At 40.0% G+C, this 15,824-nt stretch overlaps 1 protein-coding gene across 1 annotated transcript in view; it reads right to left on the minus strand.

The window, feature by feature from the left end:
• Positions 1-15,737, minus strand: part of LOC117247208 (poly(ADP-ribose) glycohydrolase) — a 32,727-nt gene extending 16,990 nt beyond the window's left edge. The window contains exons 1-12 of the mRNA XM_033611567.2: positions 15,446-15,737; positions 15,152-15,289; positions 14,964-15,052; positions 14,112-14,854; positions 13,861-13,983; positions 12,819-12,905; positions 12,466-12,540; positions 7,080-7,172; positions 5,466-5,620; positions 1,773-1,852; positions 1,605-1,665; positions 1,391-1,466 (exon numbers count right to left, since the gene is read on the minus strand). Of these exons, the coding sequence (XP_033467458.1) occupies positions 1,391-1,466; positions 1,605-1,665; positions 1,773-1,852; positions 5,466-5,620; positions 7,080-7,172; positions 12,466-12,540; positions 12,819-12,905; positions 13,861-13,983; positions 14,112-14,854; positions 14,964-15,052; positions 15,152-15,267 (1,698 nt within the window). The 5' untranslated portion in view covers positions 15,268-15,289; positions 15,446-15,737. The remainder of the gene's footprint in view (positions 1-1,390; positions 1,467-1,604; positions 1,666-1,772; positions 1,853-5,465; positions 5,621-7,079; positions 7,173-12,465; positions 12,541-12,818; positions 12,906-13,860; positions 13,984-14,111; positions 14,855-14,963; positions 15,053-15,151; positions 15,290-15,445) is intronic.
• Between the last annotated feature and the right edge of the window lie 87 nt (positions 15,738-15,824).

Raw genomic sequence — 15,824 nt, forward strand, 5'->3', positions numbered from 1 at the left:
CCCCCCCAACACCCCAACAGAGCATCCATCAATCGGGGCTGCAGTGTGCCCCTGGAGCTGGTCATGTGTGCACATCAACTGTCAGCCGGTGGCAACTGGAGGCAAACAAAAGGTGAAAGGCAGAGCGGGCCGTCCTGACAGTGTACAGGAAGCGCAGTCGACACAGAGAGCAGAGGAGGCTCAGAGGCCTCGACCCCAGTCCCAGCACACACTCCTTCCGACGTGTCACAGCCTCCCTCAAAGGCCTTTTCAGCAGTAGTAAGCATTCTGGGTGAAAGACAATGTGGTGGCTCAGTGACTGACTACAACAGAGGGAAAAGCGGATGGGGAACCAAACACAAGGTGGAGCATCCCTCAAACTAAAAGCTCCTTTAAACAAAAGAATTGACATCCCTCTAAATCACACCATCATGCCGGCTAGAGAACACTTCTGCAAACCATTTGGGTGCCCTAAGCGTAACTGCTTTGTGGTGCCCCCCCACCTTTTTTGACTTCATGCCCCTGACACATAATTAATTTTTATCATTTTCATCAATTATGTAGATCACATTGCCCATAATGGTCTAAAGCCCCGATCAGACAAAGCATGTTGGCTTCTTGCAATGGTTTTAATAGTGAAGTGTTTCGCTTGCTTCTTTTGCGTTGTCCAGAGCCTTGCGTTTTTCCTCTCTTTGCACCACATGTTTTTGCAGGAGTGCCCTTAACACCTGGGGTTGAAAATAATTCAACTCAGGGCACAAAAGTTCCTGTTGTCATTGGTGTTTTTTCCCTATTGTCCAATTGGATGAATTGAGAGGTGGGCCTTCAGTGGACCACCCTACATGGTTTGTCTTAACTCTTAACGTCACCCTAGGAAAGCTGCAAGACATATCTAAACAAATTGTAGTCCTAATTCCTTTCTTACGTTTAACCAACCATAATTAGGCCTGAGGTTTGACAGCAGATTGTCAAACTGTCCCAAACTCATCCTAAATAAGCCTTAAACCAGCTTCCTGCTGAAGCTCCAGGATCAGCAGGTGGTACGATACTCTCCGTGATTTCTCCTCTTTCTGAGCATCTTGTGTACCGACACGGATTTCCGTTTCCCTGTGTCCTGTACCTAAGTGCCCTCTGCTAGACTTTAATCTGCAGATCTGTAAGTATACTTGACAGCGAAATTGTGGTTAAGCTAAGGACAGGTGATTCGTTGGTTGCCAAGCAATAATGAAAATATCAAAAAAGACGCAGCAAGCTACAAAAAGCGCTGTCTGATCGAGGCCTAATGGCGCCTCATCTTAAATTGATATAGTTCACTTTATGATTAAGATGCATAATTATTGGGTGTTTTGATGCCCTTTCTAACACTTAATGCCCTATGCAGTGTGCATGTACCTGAAGCTCTGTGTCTTACCTGAAGCATTCCATAACCATCATCCTCAATGGTGCCTTCACACGTAATGTGGAGCTTTGTGAGCTGAGTCTTTGAGCTGAAACACAAAGAATGAATCATTTTTGAGTTTTTGACTACCGCTGAGACAACGGATCCTTGTAGAGATTTTACAATTCACATCATACTGCTACTGGTGATAATATTTTTCTTTGTACACAGAGTCAATACACTGCACCTTTTCCAATTCAGAGGATCTTCCAAGCTTCTTCGTGTGAATGTTACAAGTCCAGTAGGCTCTGAAAAGCAAAACAAGGGGTAAAGTAACACATTTTAATATTGTATCTTACTTGACATGAGTAACGATGTATTGCAATGTATTAAAAAATGAAATGTGAACACCTACTTTGTTCAGTGAAAGTTTGGAAATAGCACATCAGGGTTTTCAGCTTCTCAATCTTCCTTGAAGATGAGCTCTCAAACAGCCTGAGGGCAAGAACAGATTATACATTTAATTCAGTTCTTGGTATTAGACTACATAATATGTTCCTCTTCTATTACTCTTTAAACATGAAGGTTAAACATGGCATCCCAGCCAACCACCAACTCTTTTAGTTCACTGTAGTTTAAACAACTGCAGCATATGGGAGAAGTTCTTGTTGCAGGCCGCTTCCCTGCGAAAATATGTTTATTTTAACCCAAACCACGACTTTTTCTTTATCTTAACCAAGAAATCCCTTTTCGGTAAAAAAGCCCTCTAAGAAAACTTCTCCCAACTGCCAGCCAAGACCAGGAGAAATAACTCCCCAGTGCCGTCGAGACACAAGACCTCCACTTAAGCCATGTGAGTGCAGTCATGCTTTAACTTTTGATATGAATTAGTTCATCTCTCACTCAGCTTCCCTTTCAGTCACTAGCTGATTATGTAGGAGTTCCTTCGCTGTTACGACAATGGAGTCGCCCCAGGCTTGCCATCACAGAGTCACACTCATGTGCCATTTTACAGCACTCACACACACACACAAAAAAAGGAACAGGGAGGGAAACAGGGCTCCCTCCTTGGGGGTACATTAAGAAGCCCTGTGTCCCTTTTAAGCAACAGAGTCCTCAGGAGGCAAAAGGTCAATCCCCCTGAAAAATAACACACAAATACACACACACACACAAAGCTGCTGCTGGTGGTGAGGTGTAGTGGGCGGGTTTGAATGCACTTTCAGCATAAAACCCACCGTCTCGAGCACGGCCCGCCTCACATGCCACAATAAAGAGACAAGAAATTCCATGTGAGTGAAATGAAATTACGACAAAAGCTTGATGCACTGAGAGCCCTTCAAGGGCTGAGAAACTCATTCATCCAAGTCAGCTCCTGCATTCATTTTATTTTTTGTCAGCATGGCCCCTAGAAACAATCGTGCGTCTTGCAGTCCTCGGGGCAAACGTCTTTGACATAAGTCAGCCACTGGTGAGAGCAGGCTTTTAGTAACATATTGCAGTATGGTCTTTGAGAAACAGAGAATTAATACACAATTATATAACATCAATATACCCCCCACAGATGTAAAAAAGCTATGATGTAACTCAGGAAAACAGTTTAAGTGACTACAGTATGTGTAACAGCTGGGTTTCTGCATCATCAGCACAAGAAAACCAGTCTCGAAAAACACAGAGCTAAATAATAAATAGAGTTTGCTATTGAAGAATACTTGAAGGAGTGACAGATCCAACATTTAATACGCAAACACACCCAAACAAACAGTCATAATAGTCAGCATTATCTCGATGCAAATAAGAGGTGTGCATCAAGATAAAAGAACTTCCGAGGATAAACAGCTTTGTTTTTATTTCCTCTACCTATTCCTGTGGGAAAAAAAGCAAGAAAATAACTTTGGAACCGACAGATCTTTATCAAAAAAATAACATAAGAATACATGAATGATTTCAAAAAGAAACTCAAAGCTGGCTCAAACCAAATTGGCGATTCAGGACCATTTTTTTGCGGCAGGCTAAAAAGACAACACTGGCTTTCCTTTTCAAATCACAGCAGAGACCTTTATGTGAATGAAATACTGATGCAATTGAACTCTGTTACAGCCTTCTGCAAAACAGCCAATGGCCTTCTCCATTGTCAAAAGCAGCCATCTGAGTCAATGTTAATCTAATTCCCTCCTCCATTTAGGTAATTACACTGCGATGCCAACAGAGATGGGGGACATGACTGAGCAGGGATCTGCAGACTGTTTCTGCATTACTCCACCCAGACGATCTCCACAGTGAAAGCCTGCAGGGATTAAAAAAATACCTTCATGCCCTCGTCTTTGTCATATTTGATGCTTTGGAAGGAAAAGGTTTGGCTCTGAACTACACGTAAAGAAAGGGTCTTAATGTTCTGCTAAAACTGACCAACAAATAGTATAGCAGTGTATAGTTGTGCCAAGTATTGCTGGCTAAAGGTGTAAATACCTCAGAGTGATCACTGTGTCTGATCAATAAGACAATATTTGCTCATGTGTAATTAAATCTACGTACAATGCAAACATTTGGTTTGACACCAAGCCAGATGATAAAATGATTAATGAAGAAAACATATACAGTAGTGCCCCCTCATGGAAATGAAACTAGTTGTCACGGCAGCATCATTTCCAAACTGATCATGCAGGGTTCCTGCTAAGGGTGGGTGATATGGCCCTAAAATGATATCACGATATTTCAGGGTATTTTTGCAATAACAATATTCTTGACAATATAACAAATTAGTAAAATATATGTATATACATAGAATTGTAACAAAATAATTGACATAGTATAACATGTTAACAGTTTGCCTTCAAATATTCAGTAAAAACTAAACTAAAATAATCTCTCATTTCTTTAGTTTGTGAACAACAGCAGTAACTCCGAGTGAGATTCAGATTCTGTATACAATATTATAAGTTCAACAAAATAAAATCTACCACAAATTACACATTTAAACAGCTCCCAAATACAAAAAAACATCCCCTGGGATCTATACATACAAATGAACAGGTGATTTCCTTCTATTTTAGCAAAATCCTAAATGACTGAGTTGTGTTTTTTCCACCTGGACCTTTATGCTCTGCCATTTCTCCTCTAATCATCACGCTGTAACCTGTGACAGGCTGTTATGATACCACAACTACCGCACATTCACATATATGTAGTTTTCTGTTGGGCAGCGAGCATCACGTATGTTTACATTACCAAAGGTTTATGACAAAATCACTTGACGACACCGACTCCTGTGTGCGCACGGTGAGAGAGGAGAGGGAGAGATGCTGTGCTGCTTCCAGAGGAGCCGCTCAATGAGTTCCCTCTGCAGGGAGGGTAACACACCGTATCTTGCCAAAAGAGTCTAAAAAGTCCGAGGCTGTTCATAGAACATTCAGGACGCCCGGGCCTAACGATGCGACACTTTATTCCACACCTCTCAAGGTGCTCCTCTTTTTGGAAACACCGCAGGGGCCGGTATAATTTTGCTTTCAGCCCTATTACAATATGAATTTTTCATATCATATTAAAAATTGTACCAGTATTATCGTGAACGAGATGATATGCCACACACAAGTGAGATTTAAGACTTTTTGAGAGAGACTTTTTTTTATGCCACTCGGAATTAAGTTTTAAAACCAATTCTACAATAACCAAAACCGACGAGAAAAAAAAATTAACTAACACCAACTACTTAGGGTTTGCCCAAATGTTTATCGAAACACAAAAAATGACTTTTTTTGCCACGTGGCAGGACGAGGGTAGATCCGAACTGGAACCCTAACTGCACAGTGACAGCTAGCTAGCAGACAATAATCCTCTGCTGTGAGCATCCTGGCCAGAAACAAATTATCATAGTTGCTGGTTTCATTATCCTGATCTGCGTGACGTTGGTAGAAGCAAAAAATCTTGCTTCCCATTGCTGAGCATTTTTAAGACTTTTAAAAGACTGATTTAAGACATTTAACACCAGTTAAGGCCTTATTTTAAGATTAATGAATTAAATGCCTTTTAAGACTTTTTAAGGATCTGCAGGAAGCACGTTTGTGTAATTCTATGCATCATGTATAAAACTTCCACATCCCCACATTACCTGAAGAAGTTGATGTCTGGGTAGTTGCGGTACTCAGTCTTTCTGGAGTTGCGTCGGGGGAAGGTGCAGAAGAAGGCGTTGGCGAGCAGACATGCCACCTGCTCCTGAGACATGGTGATGGAGTGGTTCGTGCCTTGCTTGAGGAGGGGTATCGGCTAGAGGAGGAACAGAGGTACAGCTGAGGAAGGTCAAAATAATTTGTTTTGTCAATTTGCCAAACGAGGCATAGAAGTTGAATTAATGCCACTAATTTGGCACCACTCTGTGCTTCTTGAATCAGCCATCATAATTACAATCAACGTTCATCTTTACTCACAAGAGACCCAGACTCCTAATAAAGGCTGTGGGTTTATAAATAAACAGCGCATCTGTGTAAGTAACTCTGTAATGACAGGGGGAGACCTTGTTGCATCAAAGACCAACAGGAAAAATGACTTTGTTTGGCTACAAGTAGCATTGGCAAAATGAAGGAACACACAGCAATATTGATAGATATGATGGATTTAATTCAATTTGCTTGCTGTTCAACAGGCTTGTAGTACAGGGGGCTTCAACTTTTTTTAGTCCAAGGACCCCTTAGCTCCAAGAGAGACGGAGCAGAATGAAATGAGAAATAATTTTTGTTTCTTTTTTATAATATTTGAAGGCAAACTGTAAAACTATATCACAGATTTTGTTGCAATTCTATTTTCCAAAATTAATAATACATATTTTTTTTTTTACTAATCTATCATATCGTCAAGAATATCTTTATCACAAAAATACCCTGAAATATCGTGGTCTTATTTTGGGGCCATATCGCCCACTCCTAATGTCCGTACACTTGAAATAATAATAAAGGTCATTGGCCAACATGTTTTAATAGAACGCAAATGTTAGCTTGGTTCACCTCATGGATAAGTGCTGCAAATTTAGCTTTAGCTAGCTAATATGACTGCACAAAGATTCATGGATAACAGTTAGTAGTAGTATTAATCTCTACATCTCTCTGCCTTATACATAGACCGGTTTTCCGGTCAGAATCAATTGAATTCTAGGTCAATTTTAGACTAGCTACTCAATTTTTAAATGTTTATCGTACCGTGAAAATCGTATATATTCTATTTGACTCTACCAAAAAAAAATAACTGATCGCAAAAATTATTATGGGAATAGAAATCAACTCGTCCCTTCAAAAGACAACTTTCTGTGCTACTCATGTAGACTGATGTTTAATTTTGATGGCCTACAACACTGAGTTTACTACACTTGTCGCTACATGCATTGCATTACCACAATGCTGTTTGCTTGGGTAATGGTTTTATCGGTGCGGACCATTTTGAGTGTTAAATGCACCAAACTACAAATAATTTTTTTTTTCTTTTGATGGGACTTTGTCGGTGGCAAACACACACTGCTCTTTATCATCCACACGCCAAAGAACGAGATGACCAAGACGACTATAAAACATTGGGCAAATGACCGTCAATAGCTACGTGCCTTGACCTCACAATTTTTTACTACCATCTCACAAGATTATTTGTCATGTCGTGACCTTTGGGATCAACCTGCTGCAGTGATCTACTGTGTCGGAGACCAGTGAGCTGGTGTCTGTTGGTTAGTGATGGCTGTTACCTTGGTACAGAGCTCAGATGCTCTCAGTGCTAATTGCACCATGTCTGGCAGCAGGGAGTCAAACAGATGTTCAGCAGTATCAGGCTCCAGGACCTTGGAGAGAGCGAGAGATCTGTTTATGTTTGTTGTTTTGCCACAAAACTCAGCTGTGACATTATTAGCTGTTTGGGTTGATTAGGGCAGACAGAGGACGGATCAAATTAACAGCTCGGATTCATATCAAAATTTTGAGGCTTTATGTACAATTTTACTGGTAAACAAATATTAATGAAATATAAGCAATGCAGAACATTAAATGGCAAAACCCTCTTAAAAAAATTGTAAAATTCCGCTATTCAACCTACAATACTGTGCGTGTAGGAGTAAAACAGCTAGTGGAAAATAAAAAACCTGAATATTTTTATTTATTCATTTATTTGGACCCCCATTAGTCACTACAAAGGTAGCAACTACTCTCCCTGGGGTCCACACAAGCAGACATTACTTCATAGAGTAAAACAAATATATGACTAAAAATCCAAGGCAAAACGAAACAAAATACAACCAAAAAACAGGAAAACTACAAAACAAAAATTTAGAAAACAAACAAATAAACGAACAAAACGAAAACAAACAAAACCGAAAGATTAACCACAAAATAGTCAGAAATTATCAGAAAAAAAGAAAAAAAGAAAAAGAAATAATTGACTATTACCTCACACTGCACATTTAAAGGAACAGTGTGTAAGATTTAGGGGGATTTAGTGACATCTAGTGGTGAGGACTGCAGATTGCAACCAGCTGAAACCTCTCCCGGTGAAAATTCCCTTAGTATTCACTGTGCAGGAGGTTTTAACCGAGAGTTGAATTATCACAGAGGTCTCTCCAAAACAAACGGAACGGGTAATTTAAAAACACTGAATAAAGCAGTTTCACATTAACAAAAATCAGTGTTTCTCCAACAAAACCGTCGTAGACGTGAAAAAGCAAAAACACGAATGGCCCTATCTAGAGCCACTGTTTGGTTTGTCCATTGTGGGCTACTGCAGAAACATGGCATTGCAACATGGTGATCTCCATGGAGGAGGACTGTGGAGGATAAATGTAAAAAGGTAATAAAAACACAATTTGTCTTATTATCAAGTGATTATACACAAAAGAAAACATACTTATCATATCCCAAATCGGCCAGCATTTCCCCCTCAATCCTACACAATGGACCCTTAGAATTGACTTTTGAAAGACATGGCTTCATATCATTAAAAACATCTGGCTTAAGCTGGACAGTTTGCCTACAATAATACCCTCAGAAACAAATACTACAGTAACAATACTGCATTAGCGCACTAATGTGTCTTAGACAATATATACTACCCGTATTTACGCCCGTATTGCTTCAAAATGTCAGAATGATCAATCACAAAGCAATTTCATCAAGGTTGCACGGCCATGCCAGCTGATTAAACAGTCTTCCTGGAAGAGATGCTAATGACCGAGCGTTTGAAACAGAAAGGACAGTGTGTTCCCAGGACAAGGAGCCTTGACTGGTGATTTAGCAAAGGACATTTATATTATGGCAAAGGAAGCCTGACTAAACACTGTCATAAGTAATGACCTGGTTGACATCATAAACTGCTCCTATGGGGGTAATAAATGACGCCAGCTGACAGGGCGAGACGGTGGATATAGCTGAGGTAGTATAAGCCAAGCTCTTTAAATCAGCACAAGATAGTGCATCAAATCAACTGAACTAACACTCGGTATGACTTGATACAGGTCTGTACATCACGCCAAACTGACAAAGTAATCAAGCAAGATGCGGGGGTGTGGGCAGCGCGAAACCAGAGCTCCCATACAGATTTACACAACCCACTGACACTCTTGTTCCTATTCCCAACAGGTCTGAGCAATAAAGCAATCTGCTTGACTGCATCTGTGGACGTTTTACCGTGTTAAAATAAAACACTTGCGCGCTCATAACCGTAAATACAACACTGGTTGGGCTGGAGAGAGGGAAATGGACCAAACCAACCCTGTCTGTCAACTGCTTCTCAGTTATTCATAAGTTGTGCATGCCGAGATGAATATTCAATGAGGGTGCCTGGCCCGTCACTCTATGCCATTCATGTCTACGTTTCTCTGACACTCAAAATAAGTCTGCTCCTGTGTCTCAAATCTGGCTCCTCCAGAGGAGAAGTAACAAACTAAAAAATGTGATCCATCCTTCACATTGCATTGTTTACTTGTGTGTTGCACTGGAAACAACTCAAATATATAGGATCCTCTCTGATTGGTTTTTAAAATTAAATATGTTCAACACCACCACTATATTCAATGGCCTATATGAGCTGCTTCCTATCAATGCATTACAAATACTGCACATGTAGCCTAATAGCTACCGCCTCTGTTGCATATTTGACTATTAAAAAATAGATTTATTTCTCAGTTGAGCTGCGAGTAAATTCTGTAAGGGACAGAGGCAATAAACAGTCTTTGTTAAGAGGAACTGTGTGTGTCAACTTTGCAATAATATAGAACATAAATAAAACAAACGTATTTTATGTGAGCTACAATATCTTATAGTAGGTGACTCTACAAAGTTACATGAAAGTTTCTAACATGAAAAACAATTGTGCCACTTCTCATTTTCACAATTTTAGGGTCAAATATGCAAGTTTTACAGTGTTTACTAAATTACCAATGAGGCTACAGGGATAAAATATTTTGGTTTTATTTCGGGGGGGGGGAATCAATACAGCAAAGTATCGCGATATTTCTGCAATATCGTATCATCACACGGTGCCAAGTATCGATTTTTTTTAAATTATATAAATTATTAATATGACAAATATTAATTAAACTTTAGGTAGCCTACTACAATAATATAATCAATTGCTTTTTCAGTCAACTACATAAATTTTGCTGCAAATAAAATGGCTGAAGTAAGACGAACAGACGGAAAACTTTATCTTATTAGATAATACAAATGTCGACAAAGTTTTCCTTCTGGGACAAAATATACAGTTGGGAAAAAAAGGCAATAAATCGCAATATATCACAATATATTTTATTGCAATACTCAGCACACTGCAACATGTTTAAAATTAATATTGTATTGTGACCTAAGTATCATGATAATATCGTACCGCGGAGCCTCTGATACTTCCAACCCCTACCTAACATGTCATTTATCACATTAAAATATGGAAACGTAGAACGTCTGTCGCTGGTGCCAGGATTTTGTTTAGACTTATTCGACTGCGCAAACACAACCTCCCTGTTTCATTCCTTCCACCACTGTCTTGAAAAATTTGGCAGTGTGATATTTAAACATATCCAAAAGCCTGTTGATATCCAAGTCTTTCATAATGTTTAAAAGTAGGTGTGTTTCTCCTTTAGATCAGAAATGTGGGCATTTGTTTTGTGTATGCATCTCTACCTCTGCCTTGAAAACTGTTGGCGAGTTGTTCCATGACATCACACAGAGCTTAGGGTTAACAGGCAACAAGCTGTGTGTTGCAAACTTCGGTAAAATCTCAAGCAGAGACGCATATTCCGAATGTGTTGTATACATGTCCAAAGAAAGCTCCAAAAACCTGAATAATAGCTGCACATCCCACGTCTTATTTGGAAAATCCTTCATTTGGAAAGAGGCCTAATTCGGAATATCCATACAGAATATGCTGTTTACAAGACCCGTATCACATTCAGAATACTGTCATTTTCAGACTCCTACAGGAATATCAGCATGCATGTAAAAGTACCTACTGATTTCGACATACCATCTTCACTTCAATCATCAAACCAGTTAGTGGCCAAATTATGTGGCACCTCACTTTAAACCCACCTCTGTTTTCATTTATATGATGGTGCTGGACATTTTGCAGTCTGACAAAATCAAACATTGCCATCACAGCAGACTTGACACAATTCAAATCCAACCTCAACAACAACAACTTGGCCCACAGCTAAAGCCTCTCAACATGTTCCGATTTTATCTATAAAATTCCCATTGGGACATGATTTATGACATACATACAGCACACAATTGATTCAACAGTACATGGTCGGAGTAAAGTATTCTCTGGGATGTAATGTCAGCCATTTTCATTTCTGACAAGCTACTAAACATGACCTTTTGGCAAAAGATTAAATTACTTCTCTAGAGTCACACTTTGCCTCTGAAGGGCTGCAACATTCTTTCGTGAGAAATCCATTACTGTTCTTGTTCAAAATGACAGAAACACATTTGACATGCTGGCATTCACCAAAACATGTTACATGTACTTTATTCCTGAAAACATGTAACTGATGTATTCTATGATGCAGCACAGAGTGGATGAGCGCTCCCTTACTATATGGAAAATAAAGCCTATTATTTGTCCTGTCTCACAGGCTCGGGATTTATATCAGCACTCATGTCACAACATGGCCCATCTCTCCAAATGGAAGATTCCCATCCCCTTCATGAGCCAGACAGTAGTACAGCCCTCCCTGATTCTCTACACAGGATGACGCAGAGCGCATCAAAAGACAAAAGATGATGGATGGCCTCAAAACAAGGCTGGAGAAGACACTGACAACTCTGAGTAACAACCAATGAACCAACAGCGCTCTGGCCATCATGATGCAACTCAGGCCTATTTCATCCTTGGCCTGTGAAGAAAATGAGTTAGCCAGGGACCGTATAAAGAATAAATAAATAAAAATCACATAAACACCTTTAAAATACAGACTCATAATCTGAGCCTCAGAACTCCAAACAGCTTGTGACTTTATTTGTTTAAAACCTCAGAAAGAAACTTCTCACAAATCCTTAAAACTTTATTCCAACACTTTTCTTTAAAAAATAAGTACCTTTGACTCTCAATCACTCTGCATGATATGCTCATTATTGTGAGTGTACTGTATGAACTCATGACTGGGTTTTCAAGGAGTAGAGACACAAACACAAGAAAAATGTCTACATAGTAGGCCTACAGTATCTATCGATATTGATTCACAATGCCACTTAAATACTGTTTATACCAAGCTAAATCTAATCTGGTGTCGAATGAGACATCCGCATCACTGCGTCTTCCACAAACTGAAGATAATATCCTCACTAACTAACGAGACATCTGTACTTTCTTTGACCCCGAGCTCCATGAGAGGAACCAACGCTGGTTTACGAGGCCTTCTGTCGGGCAATTATTTGTCATGATTGGACAGTTGATGTTTCATTAGTCGGCAGCATCGTCAACATGTGTTTCCATCTGTGTCTACATGTCTGCATGCCAGTATTAATTCAATCAAATCACAAAGAAAATAATTTTTGAGAACAAAGAAACTTCATTCACTACTTCTTCTGGGTTCAGTGATATTCATACAAATATCAGTAAATATACCATATATATTTATTGTTTACCTTAGTGCAGTACAAACGTAATGCAGTGAAGTCCCATTTCTTGGCCTGTGAGGAGTTGTACTTCAGTATTGCATTCTGTAACACAAAAATATCAATAATTATATTAAATTGAGATGAAAATCTATAAATTTAAATTTTCATTTTAAGTCAGAATTACGATATACATGTATTAACTCAACAAACAAGCTGTCAAAATATCAAAATTCTGAGGGACTGTGTGCCACTTTGTTTCTTGGCTTATGGCGCCATCTTATGGCAAAATCTAGTAACAGCAACTACAGTGTACCTGTGAAGTTTCATGAAAAGAAATACATTATGTCTTGTCAGTAAAAGGACACAGAGTTGAAACTTACCCTCAGCTCAAATGGACTCGTAAATTCCCTGTTTAAAGCTTCCTTGATCAGCTCCCACCTACTCTTATTCTGTAGTTCCAGTGTTTCCTGTGGAAGGACACGTTTTGTTAGGTTTCTGCAGGATGAACTCAGTTCAGCTTTTCATATGCAAAGAATAACAACGCTGTGTCATAATTTGCATTCAATATTTTGGCCCTCAATGTGTTTCACTCATGCACACAGAGATTTGAGACAAGAAAAATAGATGTAAATATCTGCTCTGAAACATTACAGTTCCATGTATATGCAGCATAGCTTGTAGAAACTCAGCAGTCTTACGTGAAGGTATATATGTGAACATTTTCAAACAAAATAAATATCACAGTGCTCATCCTCTCACCCTAATTGGTAGCAGTAATACACTTAATATGCCTTCATTCAGGCTTATAATAGCACTCAACTCAACTAAGATTAATTTATAAAGCACATTTAAAAACAACTCATGTCGACCAAAGTCAGGTACACAGCTCACACATTTAGAGAGACAAACACACAGGCACGCATCAGGGAAAACCACATCAGGGGGACTGAAACGCTAATGAAAAAAAGTAGGTTTTGAGCCTGGACTTAAACGAGTTATGCTGTTCCACAGTTTGAGGGCAGACACAGCAAAGGCACGATCACCCCTAAGCTTAAGTCCATAGTGTGGGACAGCCAGGAGCCCCTGGTCCGCTGACCTGAGGGACCTGGGCGTAGAATAGGGTGTTAGAAGGTCTGGGTCTGGGATGTAGGATGGGACCAGATCATTAAGGGTTTTGTACACACACAGGAGAACCTTAAAGTCAATTCTGAACTTCACAGGCAGCCAGTGGAGAGAGGCCAAAACAGGTGTGATGTGGTCTCTGCTCACTGTTTATGTGATCCATATTGAACCACCGGTGTACAGTCTGCGCAATTAAAAGGCTAGTACATATCTTAATGTGATATTTAAACAACACTTTAACATATCCATTACTACAACTGCTTTTTATACTGACAGATCTATAAACACTTGGATCATTACCTCATCCTGTACAGGAAACAGGTTGCTACTGGAACAGGGCATCTTGACATGGACATCATCCCAGGTATCCCTAAACTTTGTAGGATATGGAACAGGAACTTTACCACTCTGAAGAAGGTCTGTCTGTCAGTGGGAGTCAGTGAAACAAATGGCATTATTATAATTTTTCTGAAAGCCATTATAAAAATATTTTCTTGGATTGATCATCTAATTACTGTATGTTTCAATGATGTAGAAAAAACTGCTCAAACCCTTATCATCACAGTGTGCTGGCCAGGAACGTCCTTCAGTGGAGGAAGCGGTCCGCCACATTCTGGCATTCTCTTTAGCTCACTAATTGGCGTCCCCAGCCATTTGACATCAGGCTTGACAACAGCAGATGTAGCTTCCTTGTCTGCATCTGGTTTGTCTGGAGACTTATTCGGCCTGCCCCGTCTCACAGGAACACCTGGTGATGAGGTCCCTGCAAAGAAGTCTGTTATTTTGGCATTGTGCTTGACGGAGCTCTCTGATGAGTCTGTCTCCATTTCTTCTTTCTCTAATCCATCATAATTGTGGGACGGTGGCTGTGTTAGCCCACTCCCTGCAGAGTCCTTGGAAGCTGGTGACACAGGATTGTACTCATCCAGGTCCTGTGGTGTCAAAGGTTGTGTTTCTTCATCCGAGTCAGACACAGCAGGCTTTTCAGCATTTTGGCGGTCCTGAACCTGAGCTGAGGTGCTCTGAAAGGCACTATCGTGAGCCATCTCTACATCCTCTTGGGTTTGGCACACTTCAGCTGTACTTTTTTGGGGCTTCACCAACCATCGTTCAAGAGTGCTTCTGAACTTCTGTTGCGGTCTGGGGCCAATTCTTTGATGACAACCTTTTGTCTTAACACCTCGCAGTCGGTCTGCTCCAGTCTTTGGCCGTATGTCCATCTTTGTGTCTGTGTTGTTTTGCCTCCTTTCTTGATCTACTGCATTATCTCTGCTCTGAATACATAAAGATGAGACTGAAGAAGAAAAACACAGTTTAACAAAGAGGCAAATACAAAAATGAAGCCAACAACTTGTGTGAGATACACTCAGAGGAAAGAAAAATATGATTTCTAACCAAGTTACCTTGGGAAGAAGATGGAGGGGACGTTGGGGCACTTATATCAACCCTAAGTCTCTTTGCTAAAGGTTCAAAGTCTGTCAGCGCAGTCATTCTACAAAAAAAGAAGCAAAACATTAGACATCCACATTATTTAGAGACAGGGTTGCTTCTTGGCAGTTTAAACATGAAAAGACACAAAATGTATACTCACAATACAACCTGAGCTGACACCAAGATTGAGGCGTTATTTGCTCTTGTCCAGACTTCTTTCGTGGGCAGCCCTTTCTTCAGTAGGTGAGCAAGTCTTAAAAAATGGTACGCAGCCATACATGACGCTATCTAACAATTCCTAAAAAGGACATGCCGGTGCTTTGACGTTAGTTTGTGGGGGCATAACATCAACTTATTTATCCGTGTTGCTAATTGGCTAACTAATGAGCGTTCGCCTGTACCCAATGCTGAACGAAATGCTGCGTTTATCTTGTAATATAAACCAAGCTTTTACCTTAGGTCGCAGTTTGTTGTTGTCCAACAATAGGGTGACACACTGTCCAGAAACGACTATCAACAAACCGTTAGCTAGCTTACATGCTAGCTAGCTTTGGAGTTCAACAGTTCCTTAAAACAACCGAGAAATAATTGTGAATAGCGCCAGACACTTGAGCACGCATCTTGTAAACTCACAGCTTCCTATTAAAAATAACCTAAACGTACACTATGACAATATTTGTTGGTTTTTGGTTAGTGTTAAGACGCAGAGTAGTACTTCTGGCTGTCACTGAACCTAGCAACAACAGTGCAGTTCTTCCGCGCGCCAGTGACGTAGAAACTGTTGAAATAACGCGAGATTTCCAACAGCAGTTCTCAACGTTTATAACGGCTAC

Source organism: Epinephelus lanceolatus, chromosome 21 (genome assembly GCF_041903045.1).
Source record: "Epinephelus lanceolatus isolate andai-2023 chromosome 21, ASM4190304v1, whole genome shotgun sequence".
Classification (NCBI taxonomy): Eukaryota; Metazoa; Chordata; class Actinopteri; order Perciformes; family Serranidae; genus Epinephelus; species Epinephelus lanceolatus.